General features: G+C 40.3%; 1 protein-coding gene across 1 annotated transcript; it reads right to left on the bottom strand.

Moving 5' to 3' along the window:
* Window positions 1-1,370: 1,370 nt before the first annotated feature.
* LOC135734291 (uncharacterized) lies at window positions 1,371-22,250 on the bottom strand. Its single transcript, XM_065253222.2, has 17 exons — window positions 22,015-22,250; window positions 21,216-21,560; window positions 20,781-21,134; window positions 18,862-18,963; window positions 18,706-18,786; window positions 17,660-17,752; window positions 17,425-17,499; window positions 17,125-17,232; window positions 16,609-16,764; window positions 15,527-15,604; window positions 13,991-14,098; window positions 13,605-13,679; window positions 5,261-5,356; window positions 4,847-4,945; window positions 2,592-2,610; window positions 2,425-2,479; window positions 1,371-2,110 (listed from the first exon to the last, which is right to left on the bottom strand). Exons 1-17 carry the CDS (start codon window positions 22,064-22,066, stop codon window positions 2,042-2,044), a joined length of 1,965 nt encoding a protein of 654 aa, XP_065109294.1. The 5' UTR covers window positions 22,067-22,250; the 3' UTR covers window positions 1,371-2,041.
* Between the last annotated feature and the right edge of the window lie 73 nt (window positions 22,251-22,323).

The following is a 22,323-nucleotide window of genomic DNA, read 5'->3' as shown; positions in this document are numbered from 1 at the left end:
TATTAACATGAGCCACATGAGCAGCTCTGTTGTTTATCAGTTTCTTAGTTTATACAAGTTTAGTTTTTGAATAGGGTTTGTTTCCAAATAAACAAAAAAAATTCCCACTGACCTTCATTTCTATTTTGATAATATTGTTAACTTAACTTAATAAACCTCAAACAAACATGTATACATTTGTCCTCACATTCTTTACTGTAGTTCCCTCTCACATTCCTGCCTAAAGGCTCATTATGCAGCTCATTATGTGAGCCTTTTGTTGCTGAGCTGTCAATCAATCCTTCTCGCATACGGCCCCGGTAAACAAAAAGTGTCTTACAATTTCTAAATCAATATATTGGTTTATGTGAATGAGTAGTCAGGATGATTTTCACATAGTTTTAAAGAAAAACCTCTAGACTACTAGATTCTGTTTAGAAAAGTCTTGTTAAAACATGTTTAGTATGGGTTTTGTGGACTTATATCAGTGACTTAAAAATGTTGCTTTTTTAAAATCCACGCATAAACATTTTTCTCTCAAACATACAAACATGTACATACATGTAGGTCATAAAATATTGTAGCCCAGCTTGTGTTGAACGCAGTGTTATAAGACACTTGCCATTAATATGTTTAAAGCAACTGAAAAAAAGACCAAATGTAAGAGCATGTCACAACCTCTGCCAGTGTCCCAAAATGGTCGGACCCCAGGGGGTTAAAAGCACCCCTAATATTGGATGTGACAAAAATGACACAGCAGTATACACAGTAAGTAAAACATATTACTTCATTTAAGATGACGTTACTGCGTTTCACTATGGCTTTGTAAGATATGTCTGTTGTAACATCCGTGTCTAAACACGTGTTTGATGGTTTTAATTTACTAAAAACATTAAACGATTAATAAAGGTGCAACACTTAACAATACGACTGTAATTTAACAATTGAAATATACAAAGTTAGTGATAAGGAAGGACTTACCAGCACCAATTTAGATTCTGATGCCTTCTTACTGTGTTTTTTACGGTAATTTAGGCCAGTTGCGTTTGAAAGGTCAAACACTCAATAAAGCTTATTTTTTATCATATAACTGTGGTATGTAACGTTACGTGTATCTAAGAGCAACCTCACAAGCACAATAGAAATATGCAAAGTCATTGATAAGGATTTATCAGCCGCAGTTTAGATTCTGATGCGCGCATACTCTGTTGTATACAGTATAGTCACGTCGAGTTTAAAGTTTTGTTTCTACTTTAATATACGTATTGTCATTTATGTGTATCATCTTTAGCACCCAGAATCTTTTGTGGCTCAAACATATTTGTGTTCGGCTGCTATTTTTACACATTAATGTTTTTAAAACATTTCCCCACATGTAATGACGAGGAATGAAGCTGTCCAATCATAGTGCGGCCCGCCCCTTCAAACGAACCATTTCTCCAGACAGCCACTAATCCATGTTACAAAATAGCCTATTACTTATTGCTTTTGATGTTTTTGAATGTAAAAACCACGCGAACATCATAAGTAGACATCAGACAACAGTATAAAACAATAAAATCGACAAATTCACTGCCCCTTTAATGGATAACATTGTTATGAGTTAAACCAATGCACTTTTAGCCAATTGACCACAGCGTTCATGAGCATTTACTATTTCAGATAAATAAAGACAACAAGGTCATGCAAATTCACATCAGACTATACAACATATATATGCAAAATCTGGATTTTTTGTTTTATTTACATTTGGGACAAACTAAAAATTATTGCAATTCATTAACAGTATTTTACATGTCCATTGTTTTAGGCTACCGTTTGACATTTGTTTTATGTTCATCTGTCTTTTCCAGTTTAACAGAACAAAGGTAATTTATCAGTTTCATTCAGTGTGAAACAATGCAATAACCTCAAGAGAATGACAATCCATCATATAAACAAGAGGCAAACAATAATAGTATTAATGCTTTAGTTATTCATTTAATTATGCCACATAAAATTACACTAAATCTAATAATGACCATCTCCAATATTACTAATAATACTCCAACTGTCTCTAACATTACAGACTGTTTATGAGGTCTGACTCAAAAGCAGGCAGAGGATCCATTTCACAAACGTCTGCTGTTATCTGTTTACAAAAAAAATTAATTGTAATTACACTAAACATATTTATTTATTAATTTAAATAATATACTATTGAAATATAGGCTTAAAATAGGGTTCATTTATAAAAACATGTACAAATCCTGAGTTTTTTTTAGCACATGTTTGGGTAAAATACTAACCTAATTAACCAAAGAGTTGGTTTAAATAAACCTGAAATGTTCATATTCGACCCAATCTAACCCAGCAATGGTTAACTTAAACCCAATCAATTAAAGTCTTTATTTTACCCAAACATGAGTTTAGAGTGTAATTTTCAATGTGACGTTTTGTTCTAACCTTTGTTTTTTGTTTGTGTCTATATCCATCAGTTTTCATTTTCTCTTGCTCTATTCTGATGAGAACAAAACATAAACAGACAGGTGCTTATTGTAAGAATATAAAAAATACTAATGTAAACATGTTTATTGCAAAGATTATAAAGAAGGTGAAATGCATGAACTTACTGTGTCTTGATTGATCTCACTTTGTAATAGATGCAGAAAGACAAAATGTTTTTAGTCAGACAGGGGTTGAGCTTATACTGTAAACTCTTAAAAATAAAGGTGCTTCAGAATCATTTTGGCTGAATGTTTCACAAGGAACCTTTAACATCCCTTTTCACAAAAGTTTCTTTATAAAATGTAACAAAGTACAACCCCAAAACAGAAAAAGTTGGGACACTGTAGAAATTGTGAGTAAAAAAGAAATGGAATAATTAACAAATCTCATAAACTTATATTTTATTCACAGTAGAATATAGATAACATATCAAATGTTGAAAGGAAGATATTTTGAAATGTCATGCCAAATATTGGCTCATTTTGGATATCATGAGAGCTACACATTCCAAAAAAAGTTGGGACAGGTAGCAATAAGAGGCCAGAAAATTTAAATGTACATATAAGGAACAGTTGAAGGACCAATTTGCAACTTATTAGGTCAATTGGCAACATGATTGGGTATAAAAAGAGCCTCTCAGAATGGCAGTGTCTCTCAGAGGTCAAGATGGGCAGAGAATCACCAATTCCCCCAATGCTGCAGCAAAAAATAGTTTTCTGAGTTTCTCAGAGAAAAATTGCAAAGAGATTGAAGTTATCATCATCTACAGTGCATAATATCATCCAAAGATTCAGAGAATCTGGAACAATCTCTGTGCGTAAGGGTCAAGGCTGGAAAACCATACTGGATACCTGTGATCTTCGGGCTCTTAGACGGCACTGCATCACATACAGGAATGCTACTGTAATGGAAATCATAACATGGGCTCTGGAATACTTCCAGAAAACATTTTCAGTGAACACAATCCACCGTGTCATTCGCTGTTGCCAGCTAAAACTCTGTAGGTCAAAAAAGCAGCCATATCTAAACATGACCCAGAAGCACAGGCGTTTTCCCTGGGCAATGCTCATTTAAAATGGACTTTGGCAAAGTGGAAAACTGTTCTGTGGTCCAACGAATCAAAATTTGAAGTTCTTTTTGAAAAACTGGGATGCCATTTCATCCGGACTAAAGAGGACAATGACAACCCAAGTTGTTATTAGCGCTCTTTTCAGAAGCCTGCATCTCTGATGGTTTGGGGTTGCATGAGTGCGTGTGGCATGGGCAGCTTATGCATCTGGAAAGGCACCATCAATGCTGAAAGGTTTATACAAGTTCTAGATCCATATGATCCCATTCAGACGTCGTCTCTTTCAGGGAAGACCTTGCATTTTCCAACATGACAATGCCAGACCACATACTGCATCAATTATAATGTCAAGACTGCGTAGAAGAAGGATCTGACTACTGAAATGTCCAGCCTGCAGTCCAGATCTGTCACCCACAGAAAACATTCGGCGCATCATAAAGAGGAAGATGCAACAAAGAAGACCTAAGACAGTTGAGCAACTAGAAGTCTGTATTAGACAAGAATGGGACAACATTCCCATTCCTAAACATTGGTCCTCCTCCAGCTGTTCCTTTATATGCACATTTAAATTTTCTGGCCTCTTATTGCTACCTGTCCCAACTTTTTTTGGAATGTGTAGCTCTCATGAAATCCAAAATGAGCCAATATTTGGCATGACATTTCAAAATGTATCACTTTCAACATTTGATTTGTTATCTATATTCTATTGTGAATAAAATATAAGTTTATGAGATTTGTAAATTATTCCATTCCTTTTTTACTCACAATTTCTACAGTGTCCCAACTTTTTCTGTTTTGGGGTTGTAGTTCATTAAAGAACCTTTGACTTAATGGATCTCTGAAAATACAAAATCAAAACTTCTGTGTCATTGCTGTAAAGAACCTGTCAAGACACATATTTGAGTGTATTTTTTATTTTCCCCATTATAAAGCCGTGTGTGTGTGAGTTGTCTGAGACATCAAGGAAATTATGGTACGATTCAACAGTTTGGGCAGAGAAGTTTGATCTATAAACCGATTGTAAGACTAAAAGTGAAAACAGGCCCCTGGTTACACAGACAAGGCTTAAGGTTAGTCCTAGACTAAAACACGTTTGAGATCTCTTAACTGAAAATAACTTGCACATACAGATCTTAAAATAAGCCAGTGCCATTCATTTCTTAATAGTTTCAAGATGCACACCAGTAACATCTTTTTCTATGCCATGTTTATAAAAGATGCTTAAACACTTTAATTAAACCAAGGCCTAGTCCTGGCTTTAGCTTAGCCGTGAAACCTGGCCAGGAAGAAAGAAATCCAGTTTATACTCACAGAATGTAAATATTTCTACAGTCATGCCAATTAAGATAAAAAGACATTCAGAGGGAAAAACAACCATTCTGAGATCTCCCACTGTACGTTCCCCATTCACTGCAAATAGAAATAAAAATATGACTTTAAATGCTGAATACATTTTAAAATGTTTTAATGCTTATTTGACTTAGTTTAAATTATCATAGGATTTAAATGTAATAATGGCTTTAAACTGTTATAAAAATGACTTGTAGAAAATTTTACAGTCTGAAAGTTTAAAACATTGCATACACTAAAGTAAGTTACAAAAAAATATGTAACGTTTCATTTTTAAAGGCAGAATTTAACATCTGGCATATACAGTAAATGTGGCCTATATTTTGTTAGATGTGCACATATCCCTCTGTTCAGAAATAAAGGTCTTTTCCTCACCTTTCTGCAGGATGAGTTCTGTCATCAGCCCAATAGAGTTCACTAAAACAAGACCAACTGCACCGAACAAATACAAACTATTGCAACGTGGAAATTCTGCAATGTAAAATGAACAAATATAAATCTACATTAGCACATTAATATAATTGATTTATTAACTACATGTAATGTGTGAGACTTGAAAACCTGTAGGCTAAGTCACGGCGTGACCTTTCTTTCTTCTGAAAAGCAAAGATGGATGCAACGCTTCCTGCCCATATTCAAAGTCCGATATATATTTACAAGCTCAAAGTTTAGTGTGACCACCCTTTAATTTGATGTTATTCTGTGATCATTCACACACATAGGTTACTATTTTTTTTACTAATCTTATCAATATAAAGGAATCAGATTTTTTATTATAAGGTTACCAAATGTTATCAAAAGTAATATGTTAGAATAAAACCCCATTATTTCCTCATTACCATATTCAGCTCCTTTGTAACCCTGGCCTAAACCCTGTGTTTTCATTAATTCATTGGCATGTCTTTACTAGACTTCTGTTTTTCTCATTCCTGTGATTTCATTGTTCCCTTTCAGTCGGTCACTACGACGTCACGTCGTGACCGACGAATTGGGAACCGCTTCGCGGGTGACCTATCTGCTTCGAGAAACCTTTAAAACGCCAATGAACTTGGCATGCAGATAATTGCATCTGCCGGCGCCGCCCCGCCGCACAGGTATTTAATGAGCGGCAGGTGCAGTTATCAAATCAGCTTTTTAGCTTCGAAAGCTGGCAGACTGACTGCTCACGAGAAGCTACTCTCTGCTCTTTGGAGAACTCTGCGTGTTTGATTTGGTTGGGCAAAGGCATTTCAGCGGAGGCTCGCGGGTGTCCCACCTCTCTTTTTAAATTTTTTTCTCACTCTTAGTTGAGTGTGTGCGTAGCCGTTCCCCTGTGTGCTTCATCAACATCAGCACATTAAAAGAGTGTTTCCTCTAAAAGAGTATTGCGGTGTTCTGCGTCTTTTTAAAGACAGCATTTCACTTGCACTGAGGCAGGAGCGTCTTTTTAAAGATGTCTTTCTGTCCGTGTTTCTGGATGCGGCAAATGTATGGGTCCCCGGGTGGCCACGATCGTCCTCTCTCGTGCGCAAGAGTGCATGCTGAGGCGGCGTTCGTGGAGGGTTCATACTCCTAAGAGAGCGTGAACCTCTTGGATGGCGGAGACGGGTTTCGTACCTCCGGGAACGTCACCCCATTTTTTTTCCGTTGCGGAGCCCCGTTAAAGGTGCGGTGGCAAACTCCGGAAATCTTATCTCCATATAAACGGTGCTGAATCGGTTAGCTGGTTCGTCCAGTGACTCTCAGCACCCCCATCCACAGCCAGAGGTGCCGTAAGAGACGGGTGGCGCGTGTTCTACGTGCTCTCGTCCTCTTTCAGCCCTCACGAGGATTCTATGTCTGTCACAGCATCGGAGAGGGGGTCGTCTATCGGTCGCCGACTCGGACCCACTCCCGCCTTCGGGTTGGGTAGGGGCTCCCGTGCTCGACCCCGAGTGGCGGCCTTGTACGCTCGGGAGCGCGGAGACGGTCTGTGTGGAGCGGAGAGCTCCTCCCCCACCCGCACCGTCCCGCCTAGATGATTGGCACTTCAGGACTGCAAGAACAGCCCCAACCTTCTGTGCCTTTTCTTCCCGGGGTGCATGTTGGTTGACACGGTCGTGGAAAACTCGTTTTCCTCCCGGAACCGACCGTTCAGCCATCACCTCTCACCTCTCCTGACGGCGGGGCCGCTAAGGGTTATGCTGCTCCAAGAGACCAGCCTCCCTCCCCTCACAGACCCACGGGCTTGTGAGAGGCGGCCTCTGCCGTGCGCGCCATGGCGTGATGCAGGTCCGCAGGCTACGGCACTGAAGGATCTGCACAGGCGAGGTCACGGTCCGGCAACTAAAGAATCCTGTGTGGCTCTGACCTGGCGCTACGAGCGACTGGGTTCACCCCACAGGCCGCCGGACGTGCTATGCCCACCCCCCGGTGGTCCAGGGACGCCATCTCTGGTTGTGTCTTGCGGGCATTAAGTAGGTTATTAATAATCGCCCTAATGTTCCTTTTTAGACCAGCCATTTCGGCGACGCGGCTGAGAGTGTTCAACAATGATCGGCCGCTTTAGAGCAGACTGAGGCTTCATGCCACGTCGGAGCCTAGCTGCCCCCTCCGTTACGTCAGTATATTGGTCTGCTTTTCGCCGAGGGTGTCCTGCTACGGCTTTTTCGTTCCTTCATCCCGGCAGCTCTAAGGAACCTGTCGTAAGCTGTTCACCCGCCCACTCAGCCCGCTACAAAGGTGGAAAATGAAACTTAGCGGCTCTGAGTCGGGCGACCTGAAGATGGAGAGGATCGCTCGTCAGGAGATGGTGAAAACATCACTCTCCCCCCCACCCCGTAGGAGGGCCGGGTGGGGAATCCTTGGTTTCGTTTTGTGTTCCGCTGACTTCAATCGGCACCCACTAACCTCAAAGAGCGAATTCCTCTTCTTTCTCCAGGTCCCCGGAGGCATATAGGAGTTTCGGACGGGCTCAAAACCCTACGTTCTCCTCTTCCTCATTCGCCAGCGGATGTATCGAGCGGGACATCTACAAGGGAGCCCCCTTTTGCTCAGCATCCATCAGCGGTTTCGGGTGAGTGTTTCATTACACACCACATCTCACAATGCGGCCAAAGAGCACGCGTCGTTGAGTTCCCCGTCTCCGCTCGCCACGGGTACACATCGTGCCGTTAATTTCCTCTCGCTCGGTATCTGGGGGCCTGGGAAGAGCTTCCCAGCCCGTCGCGTTGGCTTTTACGCACGATCCGTCTCGGTTATACATTCAATTTGCCCGGCTACCTCTCAAATATTCAGGCTTCACCACGGTGAAGGCTGCCGATGCGCACGTACTGCGTGCGGAAGATTGCTGTCCTATTGGCGAAGGACGCGATCGAGCCGGTCCCTCCAGCCGAGATAAAGTCGGGGCTTTACAGCCCTTACTTCATTGTACCCAAGAAGAGTGGCGGGTTGCGTCCGATCCTAGATCTGCGTACTGAGTCGAGAATTCACAGAATTCACAGAATACTGTTCAAAATGTTTACGCAGAGGAGCATATTTTAATGCATCCGCCCATAGGATTGGTTTGCAGCCTTCAACCTGAAGGACGCGTACTTTCATGTCTCCATATTTCCCCGACACAGGCCGTTTCTCCGCTTTGTGTTCGAGGGGTGGGCATATCAGTACAAAGTCTCACCGTTCGGGCTTTTTCTCTCTCTCCCTGTGTCTTCACGAAAGTTGCGGAGGGCGCACTGCAGCCCCTGAGAGAGAGAGCGGTGTTTGCGTTTTGGCGTATTGGCTCATAATAGCTCAGTTTCGTCAGATGCTGCGCACACACATAAATCGTGTACTTTAACACCTCGCTCGTCTCGGTCTTCAGGTCAACTGGGGAAAGAGTAAACTTTGCCCCGTGCAGAGGATCTCTTTTCTCGGAATATAACGGGATTTGGTCGATTTATCAACACGTCTCATAGAAGCGCGTGTTCAGTCAATTCTGACTTGCCTAAACATTTAAAGGCAGGGTTGCGGTTCCACTAAAATAATTTTAAAAACTTCTGGGGCATATGGCAGTAGCTGCGGCTGTGACACCGCTCGGGCTGCTCCATATGAGACCGCTTCAGTGTTGGCTTTATGACCGAGTCCCGAGGAGAGCGTGGCTCACCGGCTTTCACAGTATTATAATTACATCGAGATGCCGTCACACTTTCACCCCGTGGTCAGACCCAGCGTTTCTCAGGGTGTGGATGCCACTGAGATAGGTCTCCAGGCATGCTATTGTTGGCAAAAATGTCTCTACAACGGGGTGGGGAGCTACGTACGGCGGGCTCGTCGCTTCGGGGTCTGGTCGACATTCCAGCGACATTGGCATAAATTGCCTCGAGCTGTGCACTGTATATCTTGCGCTCGTCCGTTTCATCAACGTGATTCGATGCTTAAGATGTATTAGTGCACACCGACAAAACTGCGGCTGTAGCGTATATCTATCGCCAACGCGGTCTGCGCTCTCGTCACCTGTCGCATCTCGCCCGTCTCTCCTCTTCTGGAGTCAGAAGTATCTGAGGTCTCTTCGTGCCATTCACATATCGGGGTCGCTGAACACAGCGGCAGACGCGCTCTCATGAGCAGCGCCCCCCGGCGAGTGGCGGCTCCACCCCTGGTCGGTTCAGCTGATTTGGAAATGTTTCGGCAGAGCAGTTAGATCTGTTTGCTTCTTCAGAGACAACCCATTGTCGCCTGTTTTATTCATTATCCGAGGGAACACTCGGCGTGAATGCACTGGCACACAGCTGGCCGCGGGGTTTCCCCCCAGTAAGCTTTATTGCGCAGACACTGTGCAAGTCAGGGAGGACGAGGAGCGCATTCTATTAGTTGCGCCGTACCGGACAACTAGGAATTGGTTTTACAGAATTCACTCTCCTCGCGACAGTCCCTCCCTGGCTGATTCCCTGGCACATTATGGCACCCTCGCCCCAATCTGTGGAACCTCCATGTGTGGTCTCTGGACGGGGCGCGGAGGTTTTAGGTGATTTACCCCAGGCGGTATCTAACACCATCACTGTAGCGCGAGCGCCGTCTACGAGGCAGGCGTGTACGCTGAAATGGAACCTGTTTGTTGTATGGTGTACTTCTCAACGAGAGGACCCCCGGGAATGCTCGATCAGTATTGTGCTTTTATATCTCCAGCACCGCTTGGAGAAGAGGTTGTCACCACTTATCATTAAAGAGATATCGCGGCAATATCCGCGCATCACGTACCCATAGACGGTAGATCTGTGGGTCAGCACGATCTGGTCATTAGGTTTTTAAGAGGTGCACGGAGGCTGAATCCTTCGCGCCCTCCCTCTATTCCTCCTTGGGACTTGTCCATGGTGCTGAAAGCCCTTCAGGACTGCCCTTTCGAGCCTCTGCGGACGGTGAGCGTCAGGTTTCTCACTATGAAACCTTTGACGCTCCTCGCATTGGCTTCTATTAAAAGGATAGGGGATCTTCATGCATTTTCGGTCAACGATTCGTGCCTTCAGTTCGGGCCGGCTGAATCCAGCGTTACACTGAGACCCCGGCCGGGCTACGTGCCTAAAGTTCCCACCACTCCCTTCAGAGATCAGGTGGTGAGCTTACAAGCGCTGCTTTCGGGCAGACCCAGCCATGGCTTTGTTATGTCCTGTGCGTGCACTACGTGTGTATGTGGATCGCATTCAAAGCTTTCGGACCTCAGAACAGCTCTCTGTCTGTTACGGTGGTCAGCAGAAAGGGAAAGCTGTCACTAAACAGAGGATGTCTCATTGGATTGTAGACACAATCGCCCTGGCTTATGAGAAACAGGGCATTCCTTGCCCTTTTGGGTTGAGAGCCCATTCAACCAGAAGCGTGGCTTCATCTTGGGCTTTGGCTCGTGGTTCCTCGCTTTCAGATATTTGTAGAGCTGTTGGCTGGGCGACACCTAATACGTTCACTAGATTCTATAGTGTTCGTGTTGAGCCTGTATCCTCTCGAGTTCTCTCGTCAGATCAGTGAGAACATCGAGGAACGGCTCCTGTGTCGGCTTGGAGCCCTTCTTTTTGGTGCTGCGCAAAAACCGCACCATTATGGAAGGCCATCAAGGCAAAAACGTTACAAAAAATGTTTTTTGTCTTCTCCACCGCTTGGTGGCCGATGTTGCGGAGCATCGGCTGCCAGCCTCTCACTAGATGTATCCTTGACTATCTGGGTGAGGCTAGCGCCCACATTGCGCCCCCTAGTGGTTTCTTTGTGAGTATTTCCGTGGAAAGTTTCTGATTTACCATGTTTCCCTTAGCGGAGTTCATTCCGCGCCTCTCTAGTGTTTCTAAGAGAGTGTATTTTTTTATAGACCTCGTGTCTTTTTATCCATCACCTTAGTGGTAGACCCCTAGAGGGTTTTCTTTCCGCAGCGATCTTAGTCCCGCCTGACGAGTTCGCTTCCCAGTTCGCCTAGTCACTATCGTGGGTTAAGGAACAAGTAGTGACCGGCCTCTGCTTCAACCCCATTTCCGTTCCCTTAAAGAGGAGAGTCGGAGGGTTATGCAGGCACTGGAAGGGTCAGCTTCAGTGGCGCTTTGGTAGGGATTCCCAATTCGTCGGTCACGATGTGACGTCGTAGTGACCGACTGAAAGGGAACGTCTCGGTTACATATGTAACCCTCGTTCCCTGAAGGAAGGGAACGGAGACGTCACGTCCCGTCGCCACAGTTTGCTGTTCCACTGCTGATATCGGCCGGACCCTTTCCTTCTGTCCAGCTTTCTCAGCAAAAAATAGCTGATTTGATAACTGCACCTGCCGCTCATTAAATACCTGTGCGGCGGGGCGGCGCCGGCAGATGCAATTATCTGCATGCCAAGTTCATTGGCGTTTTAAAGGTTTCTCGAAGCAGATAGGTCACCCGCGAAGCGGTTCCCAATTCGTCGGTCACGACGTGACGTCTCCGTTCCCTTCCTTCAGGGAACGAGGGTTACATATGTAACCGAGACGTTTCCCATGTTTTCTGCCTTTATGTTCAGTTCTTTGGCACCGGTTGTTTGTTTTTGACTTTTTTGACTTGATTATGATCTTGGATTTCCACATTAAAGCTGCATTTGGATAAAAACTCTGTGTACATGTGCACAGATGCATGCAAAAAAGGCAAGGTTAACAATAATAATGTTAACAAATGCAACCTTATTGGAAAGTGTTAGGCAACTTTACATCACATCAGTACTTAGACAAACAAAATTTACGTCCTTCCTTTTGTTATATTCTAATCCAAACTTAATTTATATAGGCTTTAGTTTATTACAAAAAAAAAAAAAAAATATATATATATATATATATATATATATATATATATATAGTTAAGCAATATTGCTCGAGTAGGAGTGTGATATAGCTCTATATCATCACGGCTGTGATTAGGCCAGAAGCACAAGGTCGTAGGCCGAGTGCCGGAGGCAATCACAGCCGTGATGATATAGAGCTATATCACACGACTCCGAGAGCGATATTGCTTTTATACAACAGTTCGACGGCACACGTTTGAAAAAGAAAACTAGAAAACAACAACGAAGTTATTTTAAAAGCCTCTTTGTTTGAGAACTACTACTTCTGCCACGGATTTGAGGGCGGCCAGAATGACAGGTAACACTTTGAATCGCCGTTTTTAAATATTACAATTTCTTGGTCACAAAGTGTAGTTTTAAGATTAGTTCAGTCGAGAATATATATGTATTATATTTAAATCTACAGTCGATTAGTAAAGAGAGCGCCTGTTTGAACGTTTGCTTGGCAAGATTCGTTACGAGAACCAGAGCATGAGCGGACGTCAGTGTTCACTCGCCCCGCTGACCACCGCCCTCTCTGGGCTACATCTCTGACAGGGATTCCCTGGCTCTCATGTTGGCCTGATGGTCAAAAATGAGATCAAAGCCGCAGTATTTGGTGTCATGATGAAACTATTACTTGTTTTCTTATTCATATTTAGTGTCTTTTGTGTTGTTATTGTTTTGGCGTGAGGTAAAAGTTAATAAAACTATACTTAAATAATGTTACTATTGCTTTCCCATTTAATCTTAACGCGATACGAGCACTCGATTATTATTAAACTTTGTTCTTGTCAGTACTATACAAAACGGTTTTTTATAAGTGTCAGAGAGATGTTTTTGCATGCTGCTTATAAATATACCAGTGGCAATATCTCATAACATGTTTTAATAGTCACGTCGCGATTAAATAAATGATTAATGTCCACATTTAAAACCTGCGGTGCTTACCTGCAGTTCCACGGTGTTTTCGCATTCTGATAAGAGATATAGCTCCAGAAAAAAATAAGTGTTTACATTCCTCTTTCCAAGTGTTAATCGTCCACACGATGTGACAAGACATTAATCCCATTAAGTTTAACGTAACATCCAAGAGCGCTGATCTTTGACGGAATAATAACTTCCGATTGGGATTCACAGACTGATTTATGAACTAATGATATACACGGAGAGTGTTTTAAAACAGCGCGGTTGTGTGTCTGCAGTTTCTCCATTCAGAGATGAGCCTGTTTAGGACCTCCATTCACTAGGTGGCGGAATGATACGAAAGGTGAAGCGGTTACTGTGGCGTTTATCAGTAGAATATTGCACGCCTCTTAGCCAAAAGGATTCGAGAACCAGAAAGAACTGTTGTATAAAATATATATATATATATATATATATATGCCACATGTAACTCTGTGAAAACTTTTTTTTTGTAGCACTTTGTAAGCGCATTTTAAAAGTTGCTCAGAAATCAAGCTTAATTTACCCAGATAATCAAATGAAAATTGAATCATCGAGAGCTCTTGCAAAAGTCCAACCATCCAGGCCAACGCAAAGCGATCTGTTAATTGAAAATACCTTTATTAAAATTTAGGGTTAATACATTTCAGAAATATATAATTTAAACTCATTTAATTTAATTTACTGTGCCTATAAATAGGTAAAACATCCCATATAGTCATGATTTGATATTTTTTAGTGATTAACATTAATTTTTATGCAGTTACAGTTTTGCATCTGCCATATGTAAATTATTATACAAACTATGGATAAACAACACATATATATATAATAAATGTTGAAGATTAAACATGATTACATGATCTATTTTTGCACAACTAATAATATATATTAGTTAATATATAAACATACCCTTTTCATTCTCCAGTGATTTAAAGTACAGATACACCAAGGGGAAAATAGCTGCATTCATGACTATCATAATTATTAACCGTAAGGTTTTCCCAAGCCAAGCAGAACCTGAAAAAAAAGATTTTTAACAATCAATTTCCACATTATAATAACTGAAGCCTACATGTAATTTATAAACGTAGCTGTCTGTGTAAGTTTAACTGATTTATGAGTTTAGATGAAAGAAAGCGGGTTCACATGTTTAGTTAAAGGCGCCATAAGCGAATTGACGCGTTTTAGAGCATAAAACATTTTTTGTTACATACAGCAAACATCTCCTCACTATCTGCTTGCTGCCTGTCCGCTGATCAAACTGTAAAAAAGGCGATCTCTGTAGACAGCCCAGGCTCCACAAACTGCAATATAAACACAGTGGCCAAACCTGCACCAGAAACCATAACAAAGTGTTCCAGCCAATAAACGACAAGAAGGATTTGAGTGTAGGGGTTGGGCGCGTTCATGAAAGCACGAAAGGGAGGGGGAGCAGGAGGAGTTAGCTATGCTCCGTTTGTTTGAAAACAGTTCAAACATCAACAATGATTTTTATGACGTCATTCTGCACTTTAGTATCTCATCCGATTCCAGGAGGTAAAGCCCTGTGAGGTAAACTAAACGCTATTGGCTATTTTCAAATGAGGAGGAGCAACTGAATATGCCCCACCCCAACATTCTTTTTCAGCTGCACATTTCAAAACACTATAGTGGATCTTTAAGGTTCAGTATGGGATGGAAACATATTTTACTAATGATTTGAAATCAATAGTTCTGAAAATCTATTCCAAAAAATAATGGTTAAAAAAATTGTAATTGTAACAAAATAAGAGTCTAGAGCCGAAAGTATACTAGGGACGTCCACGTATGCGCGCCGTCCGCATGACGTCATTTTCGTCATCAAGAGGGTCCGCGGCCATCCGCGCGGACCGTCCGCGTGCAGCCCAAAATTTGAGACCGCGCGGACAGTGCGCGTACAGTCCGCGTACGACAGCGCATGCGTGTGAAAATATTTAGACAGGACACTCCACTATAAACAATTTTACAAAGGGAATAGACAGCATTTGCACACACACTATCGTTTTTCTTCTTTACGTTTTACTTCTTCCAAGAACAGAAAGCTGTGGAGCATGTTTGTTTGATTCCTGTTCTTTGTTGTCTTGTTGTTTGTTCTAAACTGTGTTTGCAATGGTGGATCGGTTACTTTTCTTCACCTATCCTAATGTTTTAATGTACTGTAAATGTCGCCAAATCAGTGCTGCCCTGACAGCCTGTTAGACTAATAATTTGAATAAGAAATCATTTCTATTGCGTATAGTGTCGAACGCGGCCATCCGCGTTTAGCCGCGGGGAGTATATATTTGAAAAGCTGCGCGGACGCGTGCGCGCGCGAGCTGGACACGGACACGGAAAAAAGGTATACCCCGGCCTTAAGATTTCCATTTGAGCTTACAAATATATTTACATTTACACTTGCAATAAAAGGCAGAATACCAAAATACTTACAGGACTTAAAACATGTAAGATACCATTCCTTATCTGAAAGCATTACTATCAGTGGCAAAACTCCTGTGACGAAAAATGCTAAACAGAGAGAAATACAATTGTAGACACTGTGCTTTGGTGTAAGACAAATCAACAGAATCACATGCATCAACTTGGAATTTTAATCCATACATTTGTATATTAACTTTATTCCCAACCTATAAGAAAAGAAGTTGTTTTTCATAGCTCAGGACATTTAATGCAAGTAATCTCATTAATGTTTCATTCAAGTTTTAAAGGGGACATGTCGCAAGACTTTTTTAAAGAGGTAAAATAAATCTTTGGGGTTCCCAAGTACGTATGTGAAGTTCAAGTTCAAAAATACCATATAGATAATTTATTATAACATGTTAAATTTGACACTTTGTAGTTGTGTGCAAAAATGCACTAAAAGGCAGTGCTGTGGTTGGATAGTGCAGATTAACTCTTTCCCCGCCATTGACGAGATTTCCGCAATACCGCTATTATCCACCAGTTGCGGAAGGTGGCACCCTTCCGCAACTTTTTAAACCCAGAAGTATTGCCCTATGGCAAGCTGCTGCATGTCCGTGTCTGTTTTAAAGATCGCTCTGAATAAGATCTCTATGAAAAGTCTGTCACAAAAATGGAATTATCTCAGCTTTTTGCTCAAAAAAACCTACCCATATTCAAAAGCTGATTACAAAAGAACTACTGAAGGTAGGATAAACAGATTTTTTTGTTTGAAAGCAGAGGGTCTGTTCTTTCATTTGGTATATTGTTTATATATATGTATATAATATGTTTATATATTTGAAGAAGAACATTTTCTGGAAGACATTAAACTTTTGTGAAAATCATGAAAAACGCTGGCGCTGGCTGGCAACTTCTTTTTAAAATGCTGGCGGTGAAAGAGTTAAGTGATCATTCAGTACATTTTTTGTTTTACATTTTTAATTTATTTATTAGAAATAAAAACAAAATAGTACATTTGTTGACATACAAATTATTTGACTTGTTTGTAAGTACATTTCCTTCATAGCTTCTCATAAAACAAATCATATTACAGAGAAAATTAAATTTACCTCGTTTAGCAACTCCAAAACTGTAAAACAGAAGGGTAAACTGTAGTAAAGGAAGAACTCGACAGCTTAAAAGGTCCCAACCTTGTAATACATAATTTATCCGTTCACGTATCTGTATGTTGGTGGACTTCTTGTCCATAATCATGTTTGTTAAACCTGTATTGAAAAATAATAATAATGATCCAAAATTTGTGATCCTGTCAAAGTTTTTAAATATGAATTTTAGGATCATCAACATTTCACTCATTGATTTCAATCTTTGACTTGAGCTTCAATATTTAAGATATCAAGCCTATACTTTCAATACAAAATAAAAACTTTAGCTGGGTTTTCACAGCAAGTTCACATGTTTCTGCATTGGGTAAAGTACATTTAATGCAATGTTAAACTAACAAATGAGAGAACAAAAGACAAAATATGCACTAAATAATCACCAGTAACTTTATGAATAGCTTTTTTATGAATAGATTATGTTTATAAAGGACAAGTACAGTTTAAAACAGTTGGTTTTCTTACCTTTAATGATTTTAATGAGACACAACAGCAGCATTAAAACAAAGAGAACTGCGATCAAAATTTGATCAGCATCTGCTGACTTTTGATTTCTTGTCCATGTGTCATATACTGTCATAAATACACAGATACGAACAATAATCACACACATTTAAAATAAAAAACTCTGTATTGCAAACATTTGAGAAATCGTGTTTAAAATGAAGCCCACATTCAAATAAAAACCTTATAGATTTTATAATTAAGTTAACAATTATAATGCAAGTATTATTATTATTATTATTATAATAAAGAATAACTTACTTGAATAAAATAGTACAGTAAAAATGGAAACTTGTACATCAATACTTGAAGAGTCAATCCATCTCCTAATTATATCTGTAAATATAAATATACTGCATGTTGGCATCATCAAATATTGCACAATGCTTGAATAAATGACTGTTTATTAGTAATTTATTAGTAATAAGTAATTTATTTAATTAGTAAATAGCTGTAATTAAAACATTTAACATATATAACATTCAGCAGAAAAAACCTGGAAAGTCTTTTAAATACGGTGCCGCCCAAAACAACATCAAGGGTCTCACAATGTAAACAGTAGAGCAAGAGACAGACTCATGCATAGATCCTAAAAACACAAAGACGTTTTAATGAGATTTAACAGCCAAATTAACACATGGAGATTTTTAAAGGCCATAATTTATGCCAGGAAGTTGTCATTTTGATCCCTTAAAGGGGAACAGTGCACTCTAAAAATGGCTGTGTTATTTTTGACCAATAATAGGTAAATACTGGACAGGACACATGCTGGGTTAAAAATGACCAACCTGATCTCACAAAGTTCCGTGGGATAGTCACGGAATGTTTTGCTCATTTTTCCGTGGCATTCTCACGGATCTCCGCATTTTTCCGTGGCCCTGCTACGGACTATCTTTTTCCGTGGAATTCTCACGGACTGGTTACTCAACTGCTTTTTCCTATTTTCAAACCATTTTGCTTCGGTTTAGGGTTAGATTTGGTGTTTGCGTTAGTATGTCACTTTAACTATTGGTTAATACTATTTTTTCTGATTTATTCTTTTATATTTTCTAAACTTTAAACAATTGTTGTCTGGCGTTGGGGTTAGAGTTGGGTTTGCGTAGGGATTTCATTTTATGTAAATCTGACCCTAAACCGAAGCGGAAATGGTAAGAAAATAGGACAAAACAGTTGAGTAACCAATCCGTGAGAATGCCACGGAAAAAGACAGTCCGTAGCAGGGCCACTGAAAAATGCGGAGATCCGTGACTACGGAAAGATGAGCAAAAAATTCTGTGACTATCCCACGGAAATTCATGACCCAATGTTGAGTTGTTGTTATGCAACTATGGGGTATAGTAACCCAACAGTTTGGTTAAAACAACCCAGCATTGAGTCAATTTTAACCCAGTGGTGTGTTCTTTCTAATATTTATCCATTATGGGTCAAAAATAACACAGCCATTTTAAGAGTGTGCCATTTAGCAACACCAAAATTAAATTTGGGGTTAAATAACAGAACAATTTTCTTTTGGTATTATTTATTTGCTCAACTGTTACTTACCTTCAATAAAACCCCAGAGCATGAAAGCGAAAAACATAATAGTGTTTGGACAAAACACAAGCAAAACCTGAAGACACAAAACTAGAAAGGGCAAACAAAATGAAGCATCATGATAGATACATTTGATTTAAGCTCTTCAAGAAAACTGACACATACTTTTATTACTTGATGTGCAGTAGATAAGAGAGGAGATTATAACTGCAGATCCACATGCAGTAATACAGAGAATCAACACCATTATATGTAAACCAGAGAAACCTGTAACACACACGCATCCACGCACACACACAAGAAATAACACTGAGGAAAATAATATCACTCCTAAAATGATTACTTGTGAAATTCATAGTGAAATCTAATTTTGGTTGCAGACTCCGTGTCACAAAACAGCTCTGAAACATGAAAATAAGGTCCGAATGCAGCACTATATTAGGGAAATCCAAAATCATAATCTAAAAAGAGTCAAAAGGCCAGGGCAAACAATCCAGCAAACACCAGAGTCCAAAACATGGACACAGAGTAATCCAAGAGACCATCAGACCAGGAAACAGGGAATTGTTTAGAAATGCAGTGGTGACAACAACAAGACTTTGCAATAAATTATTGAAAACACATACTGCAAATTAGGCCAGTGCTTCCCAATCCTGGTCCTCGAGGCCCCCCTCCCAGAAAGTTTTAGATGTCTCCTTATTTATAACACCTGATTCAACTTATCATCATACTTCAACAATGGTAAACATTTCTCCCTAACAAGCTGATGAGTTAAATAAGGAGACATCTACAACTTTCTGAGAGGGGGGCCTCGAGGACCAGGATTGGGAAGCACTGGCCTAATTTGAAGTAGTGTTGCAAAGTCCGATTCATTTCCGCGAACCGGCTCTTTTCGGATTCACCGGTTCCTGACGTCATCAAGAAATGACATCACTACGCATTTACTATATCAATGAAACATTCAAATAAAGTCGTTTGTATCAACACATTAAAACTACAATATGATTTGCATGCACAATAAATCGTACCAAAACTAAAGCTTTTTAATAAAACAAGCATATCAAGAAACTAATAAAAAAAGAAACTTCACGCATCTGGCTCATTTAAATCCTCGGTGATTCACACGCAGTGTCAGCAACTCGTCATCCGTCAGAATCGTCGGCAATCCTTGCCTCTGCAATCATCGACAAACTTCGTTCGGTTCTTTTTGAGTCCGACGAGCTATTTCGGCTGTGAGTCACATAGATATGTATAAAGGCTAGATGGCTTACCGGCGCTGAGAGCCAATGGGACCCGACGACGTCACACGGCGGCCATCTTAGGACAGGACCACTCGTCCAGTTATAACATTAAAGTCTATTGTGCATGTAGTGCTGAAATAACTATATTTTGCTCAATTTTCAACCGGCTTGGTGTGTCATAAACGTCAGGAATGCGGCTATTTAACTGCATACTTGTGAAAAATTATACATCGAAACATCGGCATCAGCACAAATCATAGCCACGTTAATAAGGTTTGTAATACACCAAACCGTTTGTAAATCCGTCAAGAATTCAGCAAGTTACGAGCATTTTAGTTGGCGTATGTCACACAGCAGCAGGGAGCAGCACTATGGCAGCACTGACCTAAGATGGCCGCCAAGTGCCGACACAGCTGACTCTGCCTTGAGCCATCTAGCCTTTATACATATCTATGGTGAGTCATGTGTCATCAACCCGGAACCTATGCCCAAAACTAAAGTTTGATTCAGGTCGATTTGTGAACCGGATCGACCGGTTACTTCCTGAGAACCGGTTCAAAAGAATGATTCGTTCAAGAACCTAACATCACTAATTTGAAGTATGTGTATTCAATAATTCATTGCAAAGTCTTGTTATTGTCACCACTGCATTTCTAAACAATTCCCTGTTTCCTGGTCTGTGGTTTTTGATGGTCTCTTGGATTACTCTGTTGCCCATGTTTTGGACTTGGCCTTTTGACTCTTTGAATCAATTTGGATATTGAAGATATCTCAAATATGATTTTTCATTTTTGTCCATGATAAATCATGAATCATTTTAATAAATGACTAAGGTAAACTTACCAATTTGCCCTATTATTACAGTTGTGTTTGCTGATAGTTCTCCAGTAAACACTTGACAGATGTAAACTCCTTTATCTTCAGTTCTGACTCTCTTCAGTCTGAGAGAGAAGTTTCCTCTGTGGATTTCATCAGTGAAGAACTCAACTCTGTCTCTGTATCGCTCATCTGATGCATCTGATAGAATTTCATTGTATTGATAGAGAAGAACTGTGATTGGTTCGCCTTTATTTGTTTTCTTCCATGAAACCTCTTCAATCTCTTCAGGTTTGATGTGAGAGTTCACAGAGCAGCTCAGAGTGACGTCATCACCCACATACGCAGATATGGAGCTTGATTCTGACACTATCAAACGCTCTGTAGGAACAGATTAAAATATACTGAGATAAAATATTTGTTGTGAAATATTGCACATTAATCTGCCACGTTTTTACTCACCAGCATGTTTAATTTCCACCACAGTTTCCTCAGACTCTTGTCCAGTGTGAACTTTACATGTGTATTGTCCCTCATCTTCAGCTGTCAGATTGTTCAACAGGAGTGAGAAGTTTCCATGTTTAATGTCTTCAGTGAAGAAATGAGCTCTATCATGATAATCCTGATGTTGAGCCTCTGGTCTGATATCTTCATCTTGATACAGATGAATGAGAGTCTGTGAATCTGATCTTCTCCATTCCACCTCCAGATCTTTCAGTGGTAAGAGTGAATCAACAGAACAGGGCAGAACCACTGAACCTCCCAGAGGAACAACCAGAGGACCTGAGGAACCTTTAATAATGAATCCTGTAAATGATAAAAAAAAAATTTAAATGAATATATGTTGGTAATGATTTTAATCTGCACATTGACATTGTATTCACTGCATATGGAGCAATCATTTTGAATTTCCTATTGCTGCCACTAGTGGTGCAGATGTTACACATTTCTGCTAAATGAATAAAATTAACATTAAGACAGATCTCAGGTATACGATATGCAATTCTGCAGTCCTTAAACTGTTTCTATTCTGTAATGTAAGACTTTATGTAATGCTGATAAGATGAAACAGTTTTATAATGAGTTACTGTATCTTTCAATGTCCTTTAAACAAAATATCAAATCTGGTTTCATCCACAAACAGAATGTAACAAGAATACAGTTTGAAAAACAAAGTATAGTGTTGTGTAGTCAGTCAAGCTGAGAGCATTTTTATAATCTCTTCATAATCTGAAACAGAAGAGTAAGTTACTGTACATACCATCAGACATCCTTAAGATTCCAGCTGTTAAAATCAACATTAGCAGATTCATTATTAGATGAAAATATGACTTCTTATTATATTCTCAAGACTCAGATGTGTACGGTTGTGTAAAAGTGTTCAAGTAAATTAACATTTACTTTTGTTTTCATCTGTGAAGATAAAACTATTCAAACAAATCCTGATTATCCAGTTTTTATCATGGCATGACTTTCCTCATTCTCAGCACCGTACAGAGTAAACATGCTTTAAGAGTCTCATGCAGGGGTGTAGAAGCCATTTTAAAGTGTGTGGGGGGGACAGTTGTAT

The sequence above is a fragment of the Paramisgurnus dabryanus genome, chromosome 3, assembly GCF_030506205.2.
Source record: "Paramisgurnus dabryanus chromosome 3, PD_genome_1.1, whole genome shotgun sequence".
Lineage (NCBI taxonomy): Eukaryota > Metazoa > Chordata > Actinopteri > Cypriniformes > Cobitidae > Paramisgurnus > Paramisgurnus dabryanus.
Note: the sequence above shows the minus strand (reverse complement) of the source record. Positions and strands in the feature narration are given on the sequence as shown.

Bases quoted from the DNA above. Each gene is read 5' to 3' on its own strand.
- LOC135734291 (XM_065253222.2), bottom strand. From the start codon at position 22,066: ATGAATCTGCTAATGTTGATTTTAACAGCTGGAATCTTAAGGATGTCT. The intron at 18,964-20,780 runs GTAAGTTTACCT...TGTGTGTTACAG, and splicing joins TGTAATAATAGGGCAAATTG to GTTTCTCTGGTTTACATATA. The intron at 18,787-18,861 runs GTATGTGTCAGT...TGCCCTTTCTAG, and splicing joins CTGCACATCAAGTAATAAAA to TTTTGTGTCTTCAGGTTTTG.